General features: G+C 38.4%; 1 protein-coding gene across 10 annotated transcripts in view; it reads left to right on the forward strand.

The window, feature by feature from the left end:
* Nucleotides 1–12,347, forward strand: part of tns1b (tensin 1b) — a 255,077-nt gene that overhangs the window by 112,271 nt on the left and 130,459 nt on the right. For 7 of the 10 annotated variants that reach the window (XM_058786285.1, XM_058786288.1, XM_058786289.1 and 4 more), the window contains exon 3: nucleotides 529–566. The exons of the other annotated variants lie outside the window; for them this stretch is intronic. In XM_058786285.1, the coding sequence (XP_058642268.1) occupies nucleotides 529–566 (38 nt within the window). The remainder of the gene's footprint in view (nucleotides 1–528; nucleotides 567–12,347) is intronic. 10 annotated transcript variants of the gene reach the window in all.

Genomic DNA, 12,347 nt, shown 5'->3' on the forward strand with positions numbered 1-12,347 from the left:
CCACTATGGTGAACAGAAAGGCGGGATGTGTGAGTCTGATGTGAAGGGTGCTGCGTAATGTCAAGTTTTTAATGGAAAATGTTATTTGACAGAGAGAACAGAGTAAACAAGTTTTGCAGTGCAAAAAGATGAGACGTGTTAGAGGAAAACAACTCTCCTGAAGTAAATATTTTTGTTTTTTGTTTTTTTGTTTTTTGTTTTTTGTTTTTTGCTTTGCTTTCCTTTGCTTTGCTTTGCTTTGTTTTTGTTTTGTTTTGTTTTCTGCCCAATCCCACAATGTCTTTCATACTTACATCCTTGTTGGGCCTCTCGGTAATGGTAACAAAAAAAAGTAGAATAAAATATATTTATAATACTTTTTGAAGTATTTTATTTTGTTTTGTTTTGCAGAAGAAAGCCCACAATTTACTTGAGTCCTAATTACACCCATACGCAAGTTTCTATAAGTTTCTACAATGCACAATTTAATTTATAAAGTATTTGTAAAAATAATGGCTTGTTTTCTTTTTTTTCTTTGTCTCTTTGCAGTTTGCCGGTTAGTCTGCCACAGGAAGTGTGAGGTTAAGGTAAGAAACAAAGCATGCTTGATTTGTTATATTAGACACTCGAAAAAGTTTCTTTTTAACAGGTTTTGCATAAAAATGAATGTCTGTAACACTGAAATCGTGTTGTGAGAGACTGAGATCAAGGTTGTGAGCCTTCAGAACTTCCCTAAATGGTTGTGTCTGCTTGTACAGGTTAGGCTCCTTTCGTCAAATCCACAATCACATTTCTGTCTGGAAACCAAACAAATCTTATCACAGAGGACATTTTTTTCCTTGATAGTGGACAAGCCCTTCTGGTAGAAGAAGGGTATTGGCGTACTCTGGAATCTAAAAAACAACAACTGCATGCTGTCCCAGGACATGTTTGGCTTGGCCAACTCATTTCTTGTTCTAGAATACCCTGCCCAAAATTAAGCTCCTCAACCTTTCCTGTATGATAGTCCTGTTTTGAAGGGTGGTTTGAGAGTAAAAAAAAGATTCTGCACATTAAGAAAAAAAAGCATTCTTTCAAGAACTGTTCACTGAAAGGTTCTTTAGAGAACCTAAAATGGTTCTTCTATGGCATCACTGAAAAAAAAACAAAAAAAACACACTTTTGGAACGATTATGTTTAAGAGGTTCCTTAAAATGTAGCCTATGTAGGCAGCTCACTAGATTTTTGGAACAGAGCCACTGATTACTCCTCTCCATCATCTCTGAGCTCCATATGGCAGCTATTATTGTGTATATTGGTAATGTGTGTGTGTGTGTGTGTGTGTGTGTGTGTTTGTGTCGGGCAGCTAGGCCTACCTACTGCTGTGGCACTGTTTTGCACCCACAGGAAATTCCAGAGGTGCGATGGGGTGCGTGTTTTTTTGGAGCTCTGAGTTTGCTTTGCAGATCAGTGTACACTGGCGTTCAGAAACACTTGAGCATTTTGCTGTGTGGTTTGTAGAAACGACAGGATGTCTTGTCTCTTTGAGATCAGCAGGACGGAGCTTTTTGTTTGATAGATTGCGTCTGATTTGGGAGGACAGCTATGACACCCTGAAGCTCCCTTGATTAAACTGCGATTAAGGCTAAAAAAATGCTCCAGATCTGTTTAGAAACGTGTAACAACTTCCCTCGCCAGAATCACTGAGGAATTTCCGACCAAATCATCCAAGAATGGATGCAATTCGTTTCCTGTCATTAGATAAAAGATGAAAATGACAATGAGTGATGTAGAGGTGGCCTATGGATTCCTCCCGTTTTTATTACAGAAATTACTTAAAAGTCCAATGTGAAAAGCTGTATGAACTGCAAAAAGAACCCTGCAAAGTAAAGAAACCTCTATTCTGAAACAATAAACAAAAAGTTTTTACTTTTTTAAAATTTTAAATGTTTTTACTTTATTTTATTCCAATTAAGCCCCCCAATGTGCTATTTTATTTTATTGTATTCACCACTTTAGCTCAAAATGAGTAATAGTACCCCTGAGTAATAGTAAAAAGAACGTTATTTTTATGATTAAAGATTTTACATGTATTGAATTTAAAAAAAAATAAAGTACAGCAAATTGTCACAATAAGTCTAGGATTGTGCATTATAAAAATGTATAGGGTCAATTTTAATTTCATGTTGACATCTTAATACAAATCCAAGCAATTTATATAATTCAAGCCCTTGTCAGATGGACATTTTCCACACCGACATGCTATTCCATAAATCTCCACGTCCATATTTAGATAAGATGTGGCTGTTGTCTAAACTCTGCCACAAAAAACAAATGCTCAGACCATTTGCACTGTCCAGACTTGGCGGATAACTGGCTCTGCTCTGAGAAATGTTGGAAGAAACAAGACAAATGGCACATGAACACAAATATGACATTGCTAACAGACACAGGCTAAATAATTCTCCACCTAAAATACATATGATGACTAAATATTGACCAGAAACATTGATATTTTGTTGAGTTTTATTTTTTTTGTCTTGTTTTCCAGTAAAACATCTGAAATGCCATCAGTCAAGATAAATTTACTTGAGAAACTACATTGCTTAGAATATTAGGACTTATTTTCATAGTTTTTTACACTTGATTTTAACTTACAATACAGTATCTGACAGTTGCAGTAAGACAAAATACACTCATACACTCAAAATCCAGTCTTATTCTGTGTTGCCTCTCATGTGAGTGTATCTCTTTAAAGGATTTTTAGATATTTTTACTGGAAAAGTAGATAAAAATACTTTTTAAGAATGGGTCTTTTGGCAGCTAAAAGAGCTGGGACAAATTTCAGCCTGGAGAATGACTCGCATCATAAATGTGTCTTAGATAACAGAAGGTTGTGTATGTCAGACAGCTCCAATCACAACAAATTCACCTTCTCCAACGTCTCTTCTTCTCTCATTACGATTGCTCATTTCTGTCGACAGCTTAGCCTGGTTTCACAAGGGGTCGGAAATGACTGCAGCAGTTCACAGCGGGTTCATTGCACACGGGCTTGGACGAGTTTAGGCACGTCCGCGAGACTGGACTTGATTTGAATTCCAAAGGCTGGAAAATGAAGTTACAGTCTCTGGGTGATTGTAAATATAGGCAAGTGAGGTTAAGTGGGAGAGTAAATGAATCATTAGACTCAAAGGCCAGCCATGAGCTGTAGAGAGCTAATGTGAGATGCTGGCGGCGAGCACGTGTGTATGGTGCCAGTTCACTGCGGGGAGAGTCAGCATGCTGAAGAGGGCAATTACTGGAAATGCCAGAGCAAATCAGTGTGAATTAAAAGGTGTGAGAAAACATCTTGTCAAAGATGTCAGATGTGGCTTTATTGTGTAGTCTGACACGTTTCTTAACGGTGAAATGTTTCATTCCTGTGTACAATTGGTGTCACTAATGGGAATTGCAAAAATAATGACTCGTGGTGGGGCTTTTGATTCATCTCAGTGAGGCACTGAATCAATCACTGAGCTTTATTCAGTGTCTCAAATCTTAAATCAGTTCATCAGAAGGTTTGTTTATTAATTTAGTTACCCTTTCTGTACTTTTGATCTAGTTCACAGTTGAGTCTTTTAGATCAGTTCATTAATAAGATTTGTTCAGTGACTCAAATATTTTGAATCAATTAACCAAAAAGATGTATTCATTTATTCATTTTAGTTACCTTTTCTGTAGGTTTTTGCATTTCAGTGAGTTGAATCTTTTGAATAAGTTCACTAATAAGATTCATTGATTGATTCTCTAAACTTTATTCTTATCTTTTGAATTACTTCACCAACAAGATTTATTCAATTATTAGTTTAGTTGCCTTGCAAGCTTCTTGTTCAGACTCATACAAATGGACTCGTGAAGGGGCATATTTGTTAATTAAGTCCAACTAATGAAGTGTTCCTTCACAGCCCGATCGAATGTAGTCAGTCTTTGAAGGTAGAAAAGCAGTCATGTGATTCAAATGAGAGAGACTTGCCATCGCATGGAAGTGAACGAGAATGATTTTTTTTTTCACTTAAAAGATTCAAATTGAAAAACTTTTTTAGAAACGTGTAACACGTTGAGAAAGCATTCATCTGAAAAATATACACATCAGTTTTGACTTGGGCCCCTGAAATGCTTGTTTACGTTGGCAATGAGAAATATGATCACTATGTGTAAGAAAAACTTCCTACTCAACCTATGGAGCTGCAGCTGCAGATACCCTAGATTGCCTTTGTACTGACCAGGAGATAAAGCCATTTGTCATTTTGGTCTATTGAACTATACATCCGTATTTGGTAATATATGATGGCTATAGAATGTCTATGCTCTGATGCCGTTGTTTGTGTTCCAGCTGGTCTTTCCAGATCCTTTGAATACTATATATAGAATCTGAAATTTCTTTCCCTCCTACTTACTCTGAATGTCTTTGAACACACATAGCTAAATCATGGCTTCATGTTAGTAACGTGTGTACAGGCAGTTGGCCATTTTAAAAAATAAAGGTTCTTTATTGCCATCTATGGTTCCATGTAGAACCTTGAACATCCATGGAATCTTTCCATTCAACAAAACATTCTTTATAGTGGAAAAAGGTTCTTTAGATCATGAAAATGTTCTTCACTCTGAGAAAAGTGGTTCTTTTAAGAACTGTTCACTGAAAGGCTCTTTTGGAAAACCCAAAAATGTTCTTCCATGCCATAATTGTAAAAAAAACAAAAAAACATTTTGGAACCTTTTGAAACAGTTGTATCTTTCAGATCAGCTACTTTTATTGTGGAGTGGCATTTTGAAGGGAATCGTGGTGAGCAGTTGACACTTGCAAGCAAAAGTTTGTGAACCCTTTGGGATTAAATGTATTACCACTGATTACTCATAAAATGTGGTCTGATCTTAATCTAAGTCACAATTATTGACACATACAATCTGACTAAACAAAGACAGAGTATTCATCCTGGAAAAAGTAAGTGCACCCTCAAATTTACTTTGTTGTATATCCTTTTTCTTGCAACTTTTGATGGTACTTTGGCGTTTGACAACCCCCCCTTGAGTATTGAGGTTGTTAGCACAACAGTAGTGTTAAGATGCAATGGCTAAGTATTTGTCTACTTTTATGCAGACAATGTTTTTGACTTGGGTTTTGGGTTAAGAACTGTGCTGGAAGGGAACAGCATGAGTAATGTTCAGTCCAGCTCCTAGGGAGTCAATGTGAGAAAATGAACTAACTCTGACCACAATAAATCACCTTTTTCTTAAACAGCTAAGTATTCTTTTTCTTTCCCACTTTTTTAAAAAACCTTTTAAGATCATAACACATTGTTAGTCCTGGCGTGAGACTCTGAAAACACAGCATTGTCTTTTACGACGCTTCACCTCATTTCCTCAGCTCAATGTTTCTTGGTTTCAGCTGGAGGACTGACCGGCTGCTAGCAAGAGACTTATAACCTTACTGTGTTTATTTTTTTAGCCACTCGAGGAGTGCAGTTTTGCTCCTGAATTGGTCAGACGGGCTGGAGTTGTGATAGGAGCCAATGGCTTCCTGGATTTGGCTGCTCGGGAGCATGTTTTTCCACCTCAAACCACTTCTAGTTCTCACTGTGCTGACCCTACGGAGCTTTTAAAGATGTAAAGGTCTCAATTGAGGACAAATAGAGGAACTAAGTGTGGACAGAACAATGATGGGTCCTCTTCCAAAATCTGTGTCCCCTGCTAGCCAAGTACACTGGGTGACTCAGTCCTGGGTTTGGTCGTGGGGAGCTGGTCCAGGGTGTTTTCCCCTTGAACAGGAAAAGCGGCGTTCCACCCCTTCCATTGAACACTGGTGTGAAGCCCATATGGTTCCTGACTGAGCTGCACATGTGCATGGATGAGTTCCTTTCGCTTATTTAGCAGGTGCATTGCCATATTTGTGACTCGTGACCTTGATATGTTTAAACAAAGTGCACTGACCGCAGTGATTTCCTATCATCTCTTTCCTTGCTCACAGCTATCCATTGTTCTGTGGCTTTCAGCTGGGGCATCCATTATAACAAAGCCATAATCATTAATCATTTCATTATCATGATTAAACAGAATTATAGAAATTCTACATTGAAACAAGCAATTTGGATGCTAAAAGAAAAGAGGAAGTCTATTATAGCTATAGCAAAAACAAAGGGCATGGAGAAATCAAGAGTTTGGAAACCACCAGCAACCAACAACGACCTGATCGGCTGAGAAAACAACAGTATTTGATGACAGACAAATCATAAAAGCTGTGAAAATGACCCCTAAAAGATGTGTCTGTAAAATCACCAACAACTTCCAGAAAGCTGGGGTGATGCTCTGACAATCTACTGTCCTCAGGAGACTTTGACACAGAATTACAGATGCTACACAGCAAGATACAAACCTCTGACCAGCACCAAAAATAGAAAGGCAAGATTAGAGTTTGCAAAAAAGCACAAAGGTGAGCCAGAAGAGTTTTGGAACTGTGTTTATGGACCGATGAGACAAAGATGAACCTTTATCGAAGTGATGGGAAAGCAAAAATGTGGAGAAAAAAAGGGAACTGCAATGATCCCAAGCATACAGCCTCATCTGTAAAGCATGGTGGAGGTGGTGTCATGGCATGGGCATGCATGGCTGTCTCTGGAACAGGCCCTCTCAACTTTACTGATGACTTAATGTATGATGACAGTAGCAGAATGAATTTGGAAGGGTACAAAACCATCTTGCCTACCAATATTCAAGAAAATGCCATCAGATTCATTGGGAAGTGCTTCATATTGCAGCAGGACAATGACCCAAAACACCCTGCCAGTTCAGTCAAGGAATTTATCAGGGCAAAGTCTTAGATTGCCCAAGTCAATCTCCAGATTTAAATCTGATTGAACATGAATTTCAGGTGAAGAGGAGAGTAAAGGCAGAAACTCCCCAAAACAAGCAACAATTGGAATTGGCTGCATTAAAGGCTGGGAAAAGTGTTTCAAAGGATGAGACCAAGAGTCTGGTGATGTCTATGGGTCACAGACTCACTGCTGTGATTGTGCACAAGGGATCTGGGATAATAACTTTTAATCTGTTATATCTGCCTTATGTTCAACTGTCCCAATACTTGTGCTCACATTAATCAGTGGGATGAACTCTAAAAGTGCTGTTCTTTTTATTTGGTAAAACATGTATGTGTTGAAACGGCTAATAATAAAATGTGACATTCTGTAGTTTTGTCTCATATTCATCTTTTAATCATATTTGCAAATGTCTTGACTCCACAGCCAACAGAGCAATTTTGTCTTTACTGTTCCAATACTTATGGAGGGCACTGTATATCTATATCTATATCTATCTATCTATCTATCTATCTATCTATCTATCTATCTATCTATCTATCTATCTATCTATCTATCTATCTATCTATCTATCTATCTATCTATCTATCTATCTATCTATCTATCTATCTATCTATCTATCTAAATAAAGGTTCAGAGTAGAGATTGTATGTAAGTGTATACGAGTGTGTGTATATATTATCTGCTAAAAGTAAGCATATGTGCTCATGAAGTTTCAAGTCTGATTGAGGTGTGGTTGACAGGAAGCATGTGTGTTCTGGGCTTCTGAGCAGCAGGATCTCCTGTACACACACTCTCCTCCCCATAACAGTTTACGGCACAGCTAAAGCGGTTGTTTAGTACCAAAATACACTGCCACGCATTTGGAAATTAAGGAATAGGACTTCCATCAGTTAATTTCGTTACTACAAATTCTCCGGTACCAGGTAAGGGTAGTGCTGCTGTGCAACAGAGACTTTAGACTTTTGATAAAGATTTACTTGCGCACTATAGGTTTTGCCATTCTTTATTCTCACATTAGGTTTTGTAATGATTACAGGATGATTCCTATGGAATTCAGTGTTGGTATTTAGCAAATTCTCTACCGGTTGACACATTTCTATACCACCTAGTCTTACTCTGTGACCCATTTTTACAGCGGCTTTGTTAATTCTGAACACATGCTGAGTATTTTCTAGCTGTGTTTTTTAATCTAGCTGCTATACGAGCCTGTGGCCATGCAGTAAGCCGCGGAGTGTCATGCCTCATTTGGATACGGTCCTGCAGCAAGCTTTATTTTAGAAGTGGTTCGCCGTTTCTTACCCCTAGTCAGCTTATGCTGCTACAACGCAATCCATTTCTTCATATGCAAGCACAGAAGGGTTGCAAGCTGCACCCTGGCAGGGCCTTTCAGCATCATTTCATATCCAATGGTCTGTCTCCCGTTCTGGGGACTTACTTCAGAGAGACTAGTTTGTCATTAAGGATGATTTATGTCTGGTATGTAATAGAGAAGTTTTGGGTAAAGTGGTTGTATAGCGCTGTGGGGTGCTGCTAGATTCTGGGTTTGGCATGGAGATGAGCTTGGCAGGGCGTAGCAGCCATTATAACTATGAAGGACATGACCCCCACTTTCAGAAATTACAAAATTGACCTCCTCTACTTTTTGGGACATAGTCATTATATTTTAAAATGTTTATTTCTCTTGAGTGCAGTCCAAAATAATAATGACTTACATTTTATGAAAAATGTGAGTGGTGTTTGCCTGTACAAAACTTGCTGCTGCAATTACTAGTGTGTACTGGGTGGTTGCCAGGATGTTCTAAAGGTTTTCTACTACTCCCAGACGCAGAGGGCACAGCGAGAGGGTTTTGGCCATTAGCTTCGTCCCTGAGACTCCACTGCTTTCCTCTTGTCCGCTCTTGAGTCCCTCCTCTCTGGCTCAGCTCCCAGCCTTTGATTCTCGTCTGTATTTCTCAGGTTTTGCACGTCCTCAGCACTGCGGAGCGGCTCCAGCCTTCTTCTGCTGAAAACAATGCCTTCACACGGGCTTCTTGATTTTAGGGTGTGCCCATTGACTATAATTGAGCCGTTCACATTCAGGTCTCTTCTGATGTTCTGATCCTGCACAACAACAAGCCTTTGTGACTAATTATGGAAGGTAAACAGATTGTGAAGTCAATGACAGATTGAAGCATTTGATGTTCAGTACTGTTGACGAGTGAGACGTCTCTTGAAGGAAGTGAACTCCCTACACTCTTTGGGACAGGAATAAGATTTCCAGAGATTTATAGAGTGAAATTGAACAAGATTGAAGCCGAGAGGTGATGATAGTGGCCATTAGCAGAGAAGTAGAGGAGTGAGAATATTATGTTCTGATTCAAAGCATATGAAACCAAAGTCTTGATTGCTTGACTAATGCAATGTTTGATTAAATTACACGTCATGGGTCACAGACTGTATATAACTTTGTTTTCACAAAGCAGTGTCCTGAATATCACAATGATTTCAATACACTTTTATTTGGACATTTAAGACCATTTAGTTAGACTAGTTTTATTTGCATTTAAAGTAAAGTATTTTTATTCATTTTTGTGAATCGGTGCAAACTGTCCATTTTAATGAATTGATTCAAAAGTCTGATACGTTATGCATCATTACTCAGATGTGTTATTCCTACATTGGTAATTTATTAAAATGTCACTAAAAGCATAAACTAATCACTAAATATTTTATCTTCTTGGCAACAATGGCTCTTTGGATTTAGAGCAAATGCATAAATATTAGAGTAGAATTTCATTAAAAGTCTATATATTTATTATAGCTCTATAGCCCTATTTTTTCAACAAATATTTATGTATATCATACACATTGAAATGTTTTCATCATACATGAATATGGAAATTACAGTGCGCACATAAGTCATGATTGTTTGGTAGGTCTCTGCAGTCACACAGCTGAACTTCTATTCCAGATGTTTCTAAGCCTGTGCTTGACATTCGTCTCATTTCAGAGTTCATGAGGAGTTAGTCTTTCTCACACAGCAGGATCATTTACCTCAGGAGACACGTTTTGTGATGTGAACACATGTACCTGACTTGCTGACAAAAAACACCAGAGCTTGCATCATATCAGATGTTTAGTTATGAACACATCCAGATGGGATATGCAGGCTTTTCTGCATTTCTCTGGAGTGGATTTCTTAAACAGAGCACAGAATACTGCAGTCTTACTGATAGCTGAAAGCATGAAAAATCAATGCCAACTGAAAAAAATGAATAAATGTAAGAAAAAATATATAATATTAAAAAAATTAAGAAAAATATATTATATCATGGATAAACGTGGTGTTTTTGGATGGGTTTGGTGATGTCTGCCTTAACAGGAAATTTGTTTTGAATATTGTGTGTGGTTTTAGCTTTAAGAGAATGTGATCATACAGTTCTTACAGTTTTACCTGTTAAAGGGTGAGTTCAACCAAAAATGAAAATTAGTCCATGTTTTACTCACCCTCAAGGCATCCTAGGTGTATATGACATTCTTCTTTCAGATGAATCCAATCGGAGTAATATTCAAAACTGTCCTGGCTCTTCTAAGCTCTATCATTGCAGTCAGTGGGTGTTTCTGTTACACAGTCCAAAACACGTCAAATAAAGTGCGCGAATCCATATAAAAATGTACCTCACACTGCTCCGGGGTGGATAAAGGCCTCCTGTAGCGAATCGATGTGTTTTTGTAAAAAAAAATAAAAAAATAAAAAAATCCATATTTAAAACGATATAAACAGTTTTGTGTAACTTCCGCTATCTGTCGTACGCGCGTTCACGAGAGACTGCCTTTCCGACGGATGACGTAGGACGCCGGTGCAGCGCATGCGCGTGTGAGTCTTGCAAAAACCAACATTTGTTTACAGGAGCAAAGGAAGCAAAGTTTCCTTACTTTACCAAAGGAAAACCAGTCTCCTCTTGATTTATATCAAGAGCATTTTTCTTTACAAATCCTCGTTTTGTGCTTCTAATTTGTGAATCTCAGTATGATTTTGTTTGACACTCTAATCAACTATGTGCTTTTAAACTGAAATGAGATTGTTCCATGTGAGTTCTTTTGTTAATTTTTCATTTTTTGGTACCTTTAACATGCAAACATGCAAAGAGAAGTTAAGCACACTGAGGGTGTTGCACACTTCTGAACATCTCATGCACCCTAGAGGTTCATTTGATCTGGTTAAGTGTTTTCGTACAGATTGCATCTACAATCCCAGCATAAGCCAAAAAGTGTTAGTCTATCTGGGCATTCCTTGTAAGACGGTGGAGTATGATTACTCATCATTCATGATTAATGTGTTCCTCTTCCTACTCAATTCTCAGTGCTGCAGGCATAGATACAGTTGGGAAAACAAACAGCAACACCCAAACTGGTTGAGATGGAGTAATCAAGACAGTATGGAAAATATGTAAACAGCAGGCCAAGTGAGAAGCAGCATGAGCCATTACTCCCTGGAGGAAGAGCAGAAGAGGAGAAGAGAATACACATGCTGGAAACAGAGAGAGACACAAATGATATGTTTTATTAGAAACAGATTGTATCGTGACATTGGCACTGCCATGAGGGATATTAGTATGTATTATGAATTGCTCAGTTGGGTGGAGTTCAGGTGGGTGTGTGTCTGAACAGTACACTGTTATTGTACAAACTGGGGTAAGGGGATTTTTAAAAAACTTATTTAAAAAGATTTCTTTCTCACTTTAACTCATGTACCAACATTCACCAAACTCTGCACAGTGTGTTTATGTCTGTCTGTCTATACAGTGAGGAAAATAGGTATTTGAACACCCTGCTATTTTGCAAGTTCTCCCACTTAGAAATCATGGAGGGGTCTGAAATTGTCATAGTAGGTGCATGTCCACTGTGAGAGACATAATTTAAAAAAAAAAAAAATCCAGAAATCACAATGTATGATTTTTTAACTATTTATTTGTATGATACAGCTGCAAATAAGTATTTGAACACCTGAGAAAATCAATGTTAATATTTGGTACAGTAGCCTTTGTTTGCAATTACAGAGGTCAAACGTTTCCTGTAGTTTTTCCACCAGGTTTGCACACACTGCAGGAGGGATTTTGGCCCACTCCTCCACACAGATCTTCTCTAGATCAGTCAGGTTTCTGGCCTGTCGCTGAGAAACACAGAGTTTGAGCTCCTCCAAAGATTCTCTATTGGGTTTAGGTCTGAGACTGGCTAGGCCACGCCAGAACCTTGATATGCTTCTTACAGAGCCACTCCTTGGTTATCCTGGCTGTGTGCTTCGGGTCATTGTCATGTTGGAAGACCCAGCCTCGACCCATCTTCAATGCTCTAACTGAGGGAAGGAGGTTGTTCCCAAAATCTCGCAATACATGGCCCCGGTCATCCTCTCCTTAATACAGTGCAGTCGCCCTGCCCCATGTGCAGAAAAACACCCCAAAGCATGATGCTACCACCCCATGCTTCACAGTAGGGATGGTGTTCTTGGGATGGTACTCATCATTCTTCTTCCTCCAAACACGTTTAGTGGAATTATGA

This window comes from Onychostoma macrolepis, chromosome 09 (genome assembly GCF_012432095.1).
Source record: "Onychostoma macrolepis isolate SWU-2019 chromosome 09, ASM1243209v1, whole genome shotgun sequence".
NCBI classification, from domain to species: Eukaryota; Metazoa; Chordata; class Actinopteri; order Cypriniformes; family Cyprinidae; genus Onychostoma; species Onychostoma macrolepis.